This window comes from Xenopus tropicalis, chromosome 3 (genome assembly GCF_000004195.4).
Source record: "Xenopus tropicalis strain Nigerian chromosome 3, UCB_Xtro_10.0, whole genome shotgun sequence".
In the NCBI taxonomy this organism is placed as follows: domain Eukaryota; kingdom Metazoa; phylum Chordata; class Amphibia; order Anura; family Pipidae; genus Xenopus; species Xenopus tropicalis.
Genome location: NC_030679.2, coordinates 130640589 through 130655347, shown reverse-complemented (window position 1 = coordinate 130655347; position 14759 = coordinate 130640589). Strand labels below are relative to the sequence as shown.

The 14759-nt window shown below is 43.6% G+C and overlaps 1 protein-coding gene across 2 annotated transcripts in view; it reads right to left on the bottom strand.

Annotated features, from left to right (window-relative positions):
- LOC108646191 (RING finger protein 112) overlaps window positions 1–14759 on the bottom strand; it is a 41052-nt gene that overhangs the window by 21257 nt on the left and 5036 nt on the right. The window contains exons 2-4 of one of the 2 annotated variants that reach the window (XM_018092514.2): window positions 13386–13630; window positions 8244–8445; window positions 6262–6474 (exon numbers count right to left, since the gene is read on the bottom strand). Coding sequence is in view for 1 of the 2 variants with exons in the window: in XM_031899322.1 (XP_031755182.1) it covers window positions 6262–6474; window positions 8244–8445; window positions 13386–13642 (672 nt within the window). In the remaining variant the exon portion in view is untranslated. Of the gene's footprint in view, window positions 1–6261; window positions 6475–8243; window positions 8446–13385; window positions 13813–14759 lie in introns of those variants that run through there. The other variant, XM_031899322.1, reaches the window with a different exon arrangement.

Sequence of the window (14759 nt, the reverse complement as noted above, 5' to 3'; positions counted from 1 at the left end):
TGGGAGGGGAAGCTGTTTCCCTGTCCTGGGTTAAAGTATTTTCCTGGCAGTTCAGTACCTGGTCAGAGGGTGTCAGCAAACCATCTTTTCATTCACTTTTACTAAAGATTCAAAATTTTCCATAATGGCACAGCCAAGAGCTGCTTATTTTTTATTTTAATAAATTACAAAAATATAAATGCACCAAACCTCTCAAAACTGATACTTTCCCACCTGACAGAGCCGTGCCCTCTAGGCTCATATAATTCCCAGGGTGCCAACTTCCATGTAGGTGCATGTGAATGTTTGGGGGCACTCATAATATTGCAAATATGTCTCTGAGCACAACAACATTTAGGCTGATGTCAGACAAGGCGTAGGGCAGATATTTTTGGCAAGCGGAAAAACGCTTGCTGAAAATACCGCCCTACGCCTCCTACATGTGCCTGCACTCGAATGAATGGAATACGCACGGGTGCAGGCACATGTAGCTGAAATACGCATAAAAACGTGAGACTTTTAAACTCTCACGTTTTTATGCGTAGGAGGCGTAGGGTGGAATTTTCGGCAAGCAGAAAAACACTTGCCGAAAATTCCACCCTACGCCTCGTCTGACATAGATCTTTGATCTTTGATTTGTGTAAGCCTGTGTAGGGGATCAGAGAACTCTTTCCACTGTTTCTCAGTCTGTGACATCAGCTACAGGCTTGGGAGGAACCTGATTGGCTGGATGCCCCAGTGCACTGTTGGGAGAAAGGTGTGCCTAGGTTTGGAGCCAAAAATCAAGGGTGGGCCCAGCAGCTTATAAAGGGAGCCCCTGTTGATTTGCCAAAGTTGAGACAGAGAGATCCAGTAAGCAGTGACTGTGTAAAGGATTTGAGTGCCTGTAAAGAGAGATCTGCTACAATGCGGTCAGATGCCTTTACTACCTGCGGATCCCAGTGAGTGATCCATCTGAGGGAAAGGTATAGAGTCTCCTGTGCGTGTCCCCTGTGTGAGGACAGGTGTTTTTCGTGGCCTGCTACGTGGGAGCAACTGCCTATCCAAAGACAGAGGTACTTTGGGGCAGTAGCGCTACCTGGGGAAACTGAAAGAGCTCTGGGGGAGGGACTTTGCCAGGACTGAACTGGGAAAGGGTAATTCCTCCAGGAGTGGAGGTGGAACTGAATCCTCAGAGAGACTGAGCCAGTAATGGCTAAACCCACACAGGTTTCCAAAGAAGGGTTATTAATGTTTGCATGTTAATGCTATTTTATTTTCACACCGTTGTATAAAGTTGATATTTGCTGCAAGCTGTGTTTGATTATTTCCTAGTGGAAATCCCCTTGAGGTGTGCTAGTCAGTGTCCACTAGGTGGAGGCACTGCGCTAAAATCCCAGTTCCCAGTACCTTTTATCTGCAAAGGGAACCAAATCTCCTGCCTAAGCAAGTTATACATAGAAATGTAGCGAACTGTTTGCCGGCGAACTAATTTGCGCGAACATCGGGTGTTCGCAAGTTCGCGAACTTTTTGCAATGTTCGCAATTTGGGTTCGCTTTAGCTGCCGCCAAATTTTGACCTCTCACCCCAGAGTCAGCAGATACATGGCAGCCAATCAGGCAGCTCTCCCTCCTGGACCACCCCCCCCCTGGACCACTCCCTTCCATATATAAACCGAAGCCCAGCAGCCATTTTACATTCTGCCTGTGTGTGCTTGAAGAGTTAGCGTAGGGAGAGAGCTGTGCAGGGATTTGAGGGACAGTTTAGGTAGCTTTGCTGACTAGTAATCTACTTTCTACTGCTCTGTATGTAGTTACTGTGGGCAGCTGTCCTGTGCTGATCTCATCTGCTGTAACCCAATAGTCCTTGTAAGGACTGCTTTTATTTTCTGATTACTGTTACTCTAGTCTTCTTTTCATTGTGTACTGCAGCTCCGTCTGTGTGTGTTGGAGACAGGTGTGCTGCTCATAGTAGTGCACTAAGCACCAACCACACATTCACATCATTTTTTTTTATTTGTGTTTTTTTACTTTGCTACTGTAATTTATAGATCCCAGTGCTATTAGTCTAGCTGTGTTGGGGACTGGTATGCTGCTCCTATAAGTTCACCACCAGCACCAACCAGAGATCACTTTTGTTTTATTATTATTATTTTTTTTAGTTATCTTATTAGATATTTAGATATTAGATATTAGATATATATATTAGATATATATATATATATTCGATATAGATATTTAGATATTTATTTAGACATTCTGTCTAAAAATAACAATAATAATTCCGTGTCCAGAAACATCACCTGAGTGACGTTTTTCCACCAGCAATAATATATCCACTACTGTATACGTTGCCATTGCAGGCCTTGTTGCCAGTGTCTTCTTCAACCAAGTGCCACCTAGCTGTGTGAGCTTTTTCACATTCTGTCTAAATAACAATAATAATTCCGTGTCCAGAAACATCACCCAAGTTGTTGTTTTGTAAAAATAAAAAAAATGCCAGGCAAAGGCAGGCCGCCACGCAGAGGCACTAGGGGCCGTGCTGCTATGATATCCTGTGGCCCTAGGAAATCGACCAGTGTTCCGAAGGCACGTACCCTGAACTCCAAAAATGCTGAAGAGGTAGTTGACTGGCTTACACAGCACACCCCATCCTCTACCGTTTCTAACTTTGCCACAACATCCTCATCCTCCTCTGCTATGGGCACCCCACGTACCACTTCCTCCACCACCGCCGCCCCTTCTTCACTGGATGAGTCAGAGGTGTTGTTTTCACATGAGTTTGTTGAACTGAGTGATGCGCAACCATTATTGCCAGAAGAAGATGAAGATATCATAATTCAGGCAGGCAACACAACAGAGCTGTCAGAAGAAATTGATGCATCTGAGGAGAATGATGATGAGGAGCTTGATGTTTTGTGGGTGCCCAGAAGAAGAGAGCAAGAGGAGGATAGTTCAGATGGAGAGACGGAGAGTCAGAGAGGCAGGAGGAGAATAAGACTTAGAAGAAGCAGGGACAGCTCGCAGGGAACAGTAGGGCAACAACATGTATCGGCACCTGTGGTCAGCCAGCCAACGCACCCGCCAACTTCTACTGTTACCGCTAGAAAGCCCGCATCAAAAGGCTCAGCAGTGTGGCATTTTTTCAATGTGTGTGCCTCTGACAAAAGCGCTGTCATTTGCAATGAGTGCAGTCAGAAACTGAGTCTTGGGAAGCCCAATACCCACTTAGGTACAACTGCTATGCGAAGGCACATGAACGCCAAACACAAAGCACTATGGGAGCAACACCTCAAAGGCAGCAGTCAAACTCAAAGCCACCCTCCTTCTGGTCCAGCATCTTACTGCTCTACCTCTGCTGTCCTTGACCCATCTCAACCACCCTCCACTCCACCTTCCACCTTGACCACCAGTTCCTGCTCATCTGCCCCCAGCCAAGTTTCTGTGAGGGCCATGTTTGAGCGTAAGAAACCAATGCCTCCGAGTCACCCCCTTGCCCGGCGTCTGACAGCTGGATTGTCTGCAATCTTAGCCCGCCAGCTTTTACCATACCAGCTGGTGGACTCTAAGGCCTTCCACAAATTTGTAGCAATTGGGACACCGCAGTGGAAGGTACCCAGCCGCAATTTTTTTTCCCAGAAGGGAATACTACACCTGTACCAGCATGTGCAGAGCCAAGTCACTGCATCTCTGTCATTTAGTGTTGGGGCAAAGGTCCATATGACTACTGACACATGGTCCTCCAAGCATGGTCAGGGCAGGTATGTCACCTACACTGCCCACTGGGTGAACCTGGTGATGGCTGGGAAGCAGGGAATGCGTGGCTCAACAACAGTGGAGTTGGTGTCACCGCCACGGGTTGCATGCGGGTCTGCCACCACCTCTACTCCTCCTTCGCTCTCTAACTCGGCTTCTTCCTCCTCTGTTGCTGTGTCCTCCTCCACACCTGTGCACCCCCAGCTCCCCATAGGCTATTCGACGTGCCAGGTACGCCGTTGTCATGCTGTCTTGGGGATGACGTGCCTGGAAAGCAGAAACCATACTGGATCTGCACTCCTGTCATCTCTGCACTCACAGGCCGATCGGTGGCTGACCCCACACCAACTGAAGATCAGAAAAGTGGTGTGTGACAACGGAAGCAATCTGTTGGCAGCACTGAGACTGGGCAATTTAACACATGTGCCCTGCATGGCACATGTTCTAAATTTGATAGTCCAATGGTTTGTCTCATACCCAGGATTGCAGGACATTCTCAGGCAGTCCAGGAAGGTGTCTGGCCATTTCAGACTTTCCTACACAGCCATGGCATGCCTTGCTGACATTCAGCGGCGGCACAACTTGCCAGTCAGGCGTGTAATTTGTGACAGCCAGACTCGCTGGAATTCCACGCTAATGATGTTTGAACGTCTGCTGCAACAACAAAGAGCCGTCAATGAATACCTATTTGAACTGGGTGGTAGGACTGGATCTGCAGAGCTGGGGATTTTTTCCCCCCGTTACTGGGTGCTTATGCGCGATGCCTGCAGGCTCATGCGCCCTTTTGACGAGGTCACAAACATGGTTAGTCGCACCGAAGGCACCATCAGCGACCTAATACCCTTTGTTTTCTTCCTGGAGCGTGCCGTGTGATGAGTGACAGATGAGGCCGTAGACCAGCGTGACCAGGAGCAGGAAGAGCACGATTTCTGGGCGGAATCACCAGAACGAGCCCAGGCACCTGCAACGCAGGGAGAGGTGTCAGAAGCGGAGTCAGAGGAAGAAGGTGGCTTTGTGGAGGAGGAAGACCAACAGGAGCAGGCTTCCCAGGGTCTTGTGGTCACCTTTTGGGGACCCCTGGTCTTGTATGTGGCTGGGTGGAGGAGACCGTGGTGGATGACGTAGTCCTTGATAACGAGGAAGGGGAGATGGATACCTCTGCATCCAACCTTGTGAGAATGGGGTCTTTCATGCTGTCATGCCTGTTGAAGGACCCCCGTATCAAGAGGCTTAAGGAGAAGACCTGTACTGGGTCGCAACGCTACTAGACCCTCGGTACAAGCATAAAGTGGCAGAAATGTTACCAAAGTACCACAAGTCCGAAAGGATGCTGCATTTCCAAACCAGCCTGCAAAACATGTTCTACAATGCTTTTAAGGGTGATGTCACTCAACATTCCAGGGGCAGAGGTGCCACTAATCCTCCCACGAGTACACCTGCAAGGACAATGCACTTTGGCACTATATGCCATATTTTTTCTGGCCTCTGTGCTTCAGTGACTGCGACAATAAAAAAACAAATATTTTCAACATTTATCTAACATATTTTTTCTGGCCTCTGTGCTTCGGTGGCTGCGACAACAAAAAAACAAATATTTTCAACATTTATCTAACATATTTTTTCTGGCCTCTGTGCTTCAGTGGCTGTGACAACAAAAAAACAAATATTTTCAACATTTATCTAACATATTTTTTTCTGGCCTCTGTGCTTCAGTGGCTGCGACAAAAAAAAATTATTTTTAAGGAATGTACACATTCCTGATTTTTCAGGGTTCTGCAACAGCGGCAAAATCGTATCTTTTATGGTCACCGCAGGTGATCATTAAAGTAGGCCAAAACTGGGCCCACACTGCAGAATCAGTGTTTTTTGGTTCACTTCACTGTACATTAAATTACCTCTGCCTGACCGTGCACGTGCGCACAAGCACGGTGACTGCTAAACACACCACTACAGAAATATTAGCAACTAGTAAAAACTATTATTCGCTCACTTGACGGTATCATTAAAGCTTTTTGCGTTTTGTTTTTGTTGCAGTAAACGCGGCGTTTTGTCTTTGCGTGTGAAGCGGCCGTAACCTTTACACTACTTGATTGGCATGTAGACGCCGGACGTTTTAAAGCAGTTTATTACACAAGTTTAGAAATGTAGTGTGATTTGTGCCCTTTACAGCACAAAACGCAACGCTGTGTCAACAACATATTTTTCAGATAAATTTTTGCCCTTGATCCCCCTCCTGCATGCCACTGTCCAGGTCGTGGCACCCTTTAAACAACTTTAAAATCAGTTTTCTGGCCAGAAATGGCTTTTCTAGGTTTTAAAGTTCGCCTTCCCATTGAAGTCTATGGGGTTCGCAAAGTTCGCAAACGTTTGCACTTTTTGGCGGAAGTTTGCGAACGGGTTCGCAAACTTTTTTTGTGAGGTTCGCTACATCTCTAGTTATACACCCCAAAATAAGTGAGTGTGCCAAGAAAGGGTTACACCTGCAACTGAAATCTGAATCTTCATATCTAGCCTGCCTGGGTATATAATCTTGTTAACCTGGCTCACCTGGTTTCGTAGGGCGCGTATAATGTAGTTCATCAGGAACGATTTGCCTGTGCGCTTTTCCCCAACCACGCTCAGCAGATAGACTGGAACATCTCTGATGGTGTCGCTCATGAAACACTTCCCCACCGCATCCATGTTTAACGTGATATTACCAGTAGGACCTGCAAAGATCAGTGGTGAGGCCCATCCATGTTCCAGGGGAAATGGACTCTCCTGAAAGGGAAAGGATAATATAATGCAGTGACCAATTTTACATTCAGTTTTAGAATAGGGCATAGGGGGCATTTGCCCTGTGCCCCCAGCAGCAAAGAAGTGCACTAATGAATACAAATATGGTTAGATTGTTTGATGCTTGCCACACATACACCAGGAACATCCAAAGTGTAGCCCTTAGGATACAACTGAACTAGAGTTTCCACTATCCCACCAGCAGCCTGCTTTACTAGTTGACTGATCACAATATGAAATATCTCTCTCTACAGTAATATGTAATATTGGAATTAGGATGTAGTTATGGAGCCTCATTTAATTATTCTTTATATCTTGTCCCCCTAATTCCAGCATTACTTTGTCATCTTCAAAATTCTGTGCCTGCTGATGGGAACAAGAGTTGCACCTGTGCCTTTTCTCCTTTTTTTCCAGCTAGAATGGCTGCCCCCATGGCTACACAGCAGGGTATTATAAATTATAGAATTGTTTCTGAGGCAAACACCCCAATTGTACCAGTGCAGGAATGGCTGCCCCCGGGGCTACATAGCAGGGTATTTATATAAACTATAGTAGGGTTTCTGTAGCAAACACCCCAGCTGTACCAGTGCAGGAATGGCTGCCCCTCGGGGCTACACAGCAGGGTATTTATATAAACTATAGTAGGGTTTCTGTAGCAAACACCCCAGTTGTACCAGTGCAGGAATGGCTGCCCCGGGGCTACACAGCGGGATATTTATATAAACTATAGTAGGGTTTCTGTAGCAAACACCCCAGCTGTACCAATGCAGGAATGGCTGCCCCCGGGGCTACACAGCGGGGTATTTATATAAACTATAGTAGGGTTTCTGTAGCAAATACCTCAGTTGTACCAGTGCAGGAATGGCTGCCCCCGGGGCTACACAGCAGGGTATTTATATAAACTATAGTAGGGTTTCTGTAGCAAACACCCCAGTTGTACCAGTGCAGGAATGGCTGCCCCCGGGGCTACACAGCAGGGTATTTATATAAACTATAGTAGGGTTTCTGTAGCAAACACACTAGTTGTACCAGTGCAGGAATGGCTGCCCCCGGGGCTACACAGCAGGGTATTTATATAAACTATAGTAGGGTTTCTGTAGCAAACACCCCAGTTGTACCAGTGCAGGAATGGCTGCCCCCGGGGCTACACAGCAGGGTATTTATATAAACTATAGTAGGGTTTCTGTAGCAAACATCCCAGTTGTACCAACACAGGAATGGCTGCCCCCGGGGCTACACAGCGGGGTATTTATATAAACTATAGTAGGGTTTCTGTAGCTAACACCCCAGCCGTACCAGTGCAGGAATGGCTGCCCCCGGGGCTACACAGCAGGGTATTTATATAAACTATAGTAGGGTTTCTGTAGGAAACACCCCAGTTGTACCAGTGCAGGAATGGCTGCCCCCGGGGCTACACAGCAGGGTATTTATATAAACTATAGTAGGGTTTCAGAGGCAAACACACCAGTGTTAGCCAGAGGCTTAGGCTGATGGCAGACGAGGTGTAGGGTGGATATTTTCGGCAAGTGGAAAAACAATTGCTGAAAATACCGCCCTACGCCTCCTACATGTGCCTGCACCTGAAATATGCATAAAAACGCAAGAGAATGCGTATTTCCGCTACATGTGCACTGAAGGGCCTCAGAAGAGCTGAACTGAAGAGCCTCACAAGCTAAATAAACAAAACATACTAAAAGCTCATTTTATGGTGAATATCAATTTACATTGTCATTCTACTAGTATAGCTCACTTACAATATCTGGATATAACCCTTTATTTAACTCTGGCATCAGACAGATTGGACAGATGAGTGTAGACATCTGGCGATCAATGCAGTGTTGTGAGAGGCAGGTATAGCAGAAGGTATGGCCACAGGCAATAGTTGTTGGAGTAACTGCCTCCTTCAAGCACACAGTGCACCGTAGAAGATGTTCTTCATGCGATTTCTTCCAATCACTGTGTGTTTATACAAGGATCACATGACAACAAAAGAAAAATGCAAGATCAGTTATCAACTTTATTATAAATACCTAGAATTAGCCCTGCAAGTGATAATGCACCAACGGGCTTTAGGCTACTCTAAATATTTAAAGGGGACATAAATACTGTAAGCTTATGGTAAATTAGCCCTTCTATTACCACAAGCTACACCTTATTTTACCCAGGATGAGACTGTATCCTTCAGGGATAAACCCTAGCTTGATATTGAGGCAGGCAAATATGTGTTATATTTCTCAATAAATGGGCGCCAGTGGGTCTTAACCTTGAAACCATGAACTGTTTATTTACACAGCCACTTAGGAGTAATTACAGCACAGAATAGGTAGGTAGTAGCATCTCACAGAAATGGTCACAATAACTCTTTAGCTGCAGGACACAATGGGTTAACGCCCAACTTTCAGGTATATGCTTCCAGTGGAACCTGGGTGATCACTATCTAACCCTAGGTCTGTACACTGTTAATCCTACTCTGGGCAGTATTATACCCGGGATTATAATCCTCTACCCTCTACAATTCCTGGTCGGAGCCAAAATGCTGCTCACTAAATAGCCCTGCCTGTCTATCACACCTAGGGGCACATTTACTAATCCACGAACGTCTGAAAAGCGTCCGAATGCGTTTTTTTCGTAATGATCGGTATTTTGCGACTTTTTCGCGAATTGTCGCAAATTTTTCGAGCGCTCAATACGAAAAAGTCGCGACAATTTGCGAAAGTCATAATGGCTATGAAAAAGTCGCGACAATTCACGAAAGTCATAATGGCTATGAAAAAGTCGCGACAATTCACGAAAGTCATAATGGCTATGAAAAAGTAGCGACAATTCACGAAAGTCATAATGGCTATGAAAAAGTCGCGACAATTCACGAAAGTCATAATGGCTATGAAAAAGTCGCGACAATTCACGAAATTTGTAATGGCTATGAAAAAGTCGCGACAATTCACGAAAGTCATAATGGCTATGAAAAAGTCGTGACAATTAACGAAATTTGTAATGGCTATGAAAAAGTCGCGACAATTCGCGCAAGTCGTAAAACGGTTATGAAAAAGTCGTAATGGCGACGAAAAAATCGCAAAAAATACGAAAAAGTTGCAAAATGTTCGTTTTCCAATCCGAATTTTTCTCATTCAGATTCTGATTCGTGGATTAGTAAAACCTATAACAGGAGCTGCCTATTCTTTCTGGACATACCTATTCCCAGATTCCACAGTATCTCTCTGCCTGCTTTCTCAGAGACTTCACAAAATGGCCTCCAGCCTCATAGCTGCTCAGCCTTTTATACCACAGTGCCTTATACCACCTTATGGCCAAACTGTGGAACTGCACAAAAGGTCATGTTATGACCCAGGAACAAGGGACTTACTTCCCATTACATTAAGGACCCTTCATAGCTGTCCAAATACTAGGGGACCACAGAGCTAGAAAAGGTACAATTTACCAGTTCCCTACAATACTATAAATTTTTACAGTGCATTAAACCATGTAAAATAATGTAAAGCAGAAGCAAGTGCTTTTATTTTAATACCTTTGGATCCAAATACATCCATAAATGCTTGAAAACTGTGCTCTACCCAGCCCTCTTGCAGCTTCTGGTTTAGACTCTTCAGTATGAGGCTGGGAGCCAGGGGCCTTGATAGACTTCAATAACAGAGCAGCAACTACTTAAAGGGGACCTGTCACCTTAAAAAATTATTCTAAATTGTTTTCTATTGTGTTTGTCAAGAAAAATAAACTTTACTTACACTATATAAATTATTTTAATCTTATTTTCTTCAGCCTTAGAATTCACAATTGCAGCAAGCAGACAGGCACCATTTTGTGGCACTGTTATCAAAGCAGGCATTGCATCCTGCCAAAATCTTGTTTCTGTGCCAGTATGGGGGACCTGATGTCCATATCCATGCACTGGTTACAAAATTACATGGTGAGGAGGGAGGGGAAATGTGAGGGGTGCAGCAACATCTAAGAAGTTCTGAATTGAAAGTGAAAGTAACTGTCTTCCCCACCTCTATGCCTAAGGCATAGAGGCGGGGCAGGCAATATATGATTGACAGCTGGGATTTTTAAATGCCTTTATAATGAGTATGAATGTGGTAATAAAAAAATGATTTTGGGTGTCATGTTTAATTTGAAATGGGCTTTTATTATACAGCTTTTTATGTCTGGGTGACAGGTCCACTTTAAAGTGCAGTGAATACGCATAGGGTGGGCAGGGCTTTGCAATGTCACAGGAAGTCCGTTCCTGCTCTGCTAGCTCCTCTCCCCCCCCCCCTCAGTGCTGTGACCACTTCCTGTGGGAGACTGAAGCGACACTCCCATCTTTAATTTCGCTCTGGCTTCTGACTTGAGAGGTTATCTCTGCAGCTCTCATATAATAGGAGGTAAAATGCTTTCAAAACATCTTTTTTCTGCATCATTTCACATTTTGAGGGAGGATGAATATGATAAATGAATATGAACTTTATATAAAATGTCTCCTTTAATGGAATAATGTGACCCATAATAACCAGCAGCAGCCCGTCAGTGTGAACGTAAGTACAGGTATTCTAATGCTAATGGCATTCTGATTGGCTTCAAGATGGTCTAGAACTGTACTTGAAAGCCTGACATCTTTATTTAAACATTTAGATTAATTATGTTATTTAATGAAAGGCTTGCATACACCAAAGGATCCTAACTCCAAAATTTCTATTTTGGGATTGTTTCTCTTTAACACAAATTTTACTTCTTGTCTTGCAACCAACCCTTAGCTCTCAGAAAACACCGCTTTTTACCACTGTGTAGCCACAGTGGAAGCTACTCAAAGGAGAAAAGCCTCAAGTTGCATAGAAGATAAGATCTCTAGAATACAGTGGGTTTCCTGTGTAAGAACTATAAAAATGTCAACCATCCCCATGTCATGAAGGAGATAGTTTTGTGAAGCAAACACACCAATACTACCACAACTACCAAGACTTCTACAGTTATGCCCATGATAATAATGCAATACAGGTAAGGGATCCATTATCCTGAAACCTGTTATCCAGAAAGCTTTGAATTATGGGAAGGTTATCTCCCAAATACTCCATTTTAATCAAATAAATCCATACTTTAAACATGATTTTTCTCTGTAATAATAAAACAGTACCTTGTACTTGATCCCAACTAAGATATAATTACCCCTTATTGGGGGCAGAACAGTCCTATTGGGTTTATTTAATGGTTAAATGATTCCCTTTTCTCTGTAATAATAAAACAGTACCTGTACTTGATCCCAACTAAGATATAATTGCCCCTTATTGGGGGCAGAACAGCCTTATTGGGTTTATTTAATGGTTAAATGATTCCCTTTTCTCTGTAATAATAAAACAGTACCTGTACTTGATCCAAACTAAGCTAAAATTAATCCTTATTGGAGGCAGAACAGCCCTATTGGGTTTATTTAATGGTTACCGTATATACTCGAGTATAAGCCTTTCCGAATATAAGCCGAGGTACCTAATTTTACCTAAGAAAACTGGAAAAACTTATTGACTCGAGTATAAGCCTATAGGGTGGGAAATGCAGCAGCTACTGCTAAGTTTCAATAATCAAAATAAATACCAATATAATTAAATTAAATGAGGCATCAGTGGGGTATATGTTTTTAAATATTTATTTCAAAGAAAAACAGTAAATTAGCTCTGTAAGTGGAGAAGATGGTCAACAAAAACAATATGGTATCAATAATGATACTTTAAGAGTACTACCCCCTAAGCTCAATCAGCAACCCAGCTAAAACACAGAATTAAAATCATTCAAAACTATATATAGATTATATAGAATATAAAGTGCAATTTCTAGTGCAGAATGGGGCAGATGAGGATGCTAGATGGAGATGAATTGGGAGCGGGCCAGGGCAATGGAGCATCTTGCAGGTGGCCTAATTTGCACACAAAGGACACAGGGTGCTAGTCTGGAGGGACCCATGGCACCCGACTCGAGTATAAGCCGAGGGTGACTTTTTCAGCACATTTTGGGTGCTGAAAAACTAGGCTTATACTCGAGTATATACAGTAAATGATTTCCTTTTCTCTGTAATAATAAAACAGTACCTCGTACTTGATCCCAACTAAGATATAATTACCCCTTATTGGGGGCAGAACAGCCCTATTGGGTTTATTTAATGGTTAAATGATTCCCTTTTCTCTGTAATAATAAAACAGTACCTGTACTTGATCCCAACTAAGATATAATTACCCCTTATTGGGGCAGAACAGCCCTATTGGGTTTATTTAATGGTTAAATGATTCCCTTTTCTCTGTAATAATAAAACAGTACCTCGTACTTGATCCCAACTAAGCTAAAATTAATCCTTATTGGAGGCAGAACAATCCTATTGTTTAATTTATGTTTACATGATTATTTATTAGACTTAAGGTGTAGAAATCCTTATCTGGAAAGCCCCAGGTCCCGAGCATTCTGGATAACAGAATACCTGTAATTTTTTTTACAAATCTCGAGCAACTTTTTTCCCCATGACCACTAGCATATTTGAGAAAAAATTCAAATGGGCTAATCCCCATCATGTTACATCATGGCAAAGAAAACAAATGGTTGCAAATGAAAATTACATCAATCCATCCATTTTCACAAAAGCTGTATATTCTCAGCTTTTTGTATAGAATCTTCTAAGATTTGTTAATAGAGTTTTTCATGTCAACTGTCACAATTTTCTTTCTTGATAAAATCTTGGACTCAAATATGTTTTTAATTGTGTTTTTTCACTGCAATTTTCACAAATTATGGGGGGTTAAAGTTAATGTATTTAGTGCTTAGTCTTTCACTATGTAAAATATCAAACATAATCCCTACCAGGTACATTATTTTTTTTTTATATGCTAACAATAAATGCCTGGATCCCTCTCCCATCTCACCAAGGAACTGGGGTGGAATCCTCGTGCCTGTAGGATCCGCTCATCTGCTGCCCATGTTGAGACATGCTTGTATTTGGTGGTCTCCCATGTTGGGAATTTTCCTGCTGCCTCCGAGATGGGAATCTTTCTCTTACTGGATTCATACTTGGCTGCCCCTCTCTTTGTTGCCTTTCCAGAGGAGCAGGGGGATTGTGCTCAGCTGTGTTACCCGACTGGCTTTGCTCTCTTGCTGCTCGATTAAGACTCTGGCGATACATAAATTTCAGTGTAATGTATATGTAACCTTTCTAAACTCTCCTTCCTGCTCTCTAGTTCTTGCTACATGTTGCCTGTCCTTATATACTTTGCCCTTTTATAACAGCTACTCCAAGATTCTAGTCCTGAAATAGAAACTGAGTATTAGATTAGATAAAGTATTAGAATGCTCTTTAAAAGGAAAATATCCTTAAAAGGAGAAGGAAAGTCATTTTGGCATTTTATTGCCAATAGATTTGCCACATTAGTGCCACCTAGAACAATATATTTATTCTGCAGAAACCATTGCCATACCTGAGTAAACAGTTTTAAATGCTTTCTCCTTTTCCTTAAGACAGCAGCTGCCATTTTAAGTAGCTTCCTGCTGCAATTCTAGCCATTATAGCTCAGATCACACATTCATAAAGGGGGGAGGGAGTTCTTAGCATTCTTGTGGGAAAGGGAACAGGAGAGAGGAGAGAGCTGCACAGACTCTGGCCCAGGGAATTAAGGATTTTGCTGAAAGAGGAAGTCAGATACCCTAAGACAGTGGTGGGCAAACTTATTAGTCAACTGAGCCAAATATCAACAAAACAGCGATTGAAATTTTTTTTGAGAGTCAAATTTTGCCAGACTGTCACTGGCTCACTCGTGCATGAAACGAGTGAGCATCCCATGCACTGCGTATCCCGCCCCCCGCCGCGTCTCCCGTAGCCCAAGACCACCCCCTACTGCTGATTTTTGCTACGGGCAACGAAAATGCGATCACGCTGTATGTGCAAGCCCGCACCTGGAAGGGCCAAATTCAAGGGGATAAAGAGCTGCTTGTGGCTCAAGAGCCGCAGTTTGCCCACCACTGCCCTAAGAACATGTTTACAACAAAGGAGACAAGAAATCCTGTGTTTCTTTTGATAGAGGACTCAGTGCAGCTTTTCTGTGAGTGCTTATGGCTGTATTTACATAGACCTATCTGATAAAGTTTACTCAGTTTTTATCTTTCCTTCTCCTTTAGGGCTCTGACACACGGGGAGATTAGTCGCCCGCGACAAACCTCCCTGTTCGCGGGCGACTAATCTCCCCGAGTTGCCTTCCCCCGCCATCCCACCGGCGAACATGTAAGTCGCCGGCGGGATGGCACAC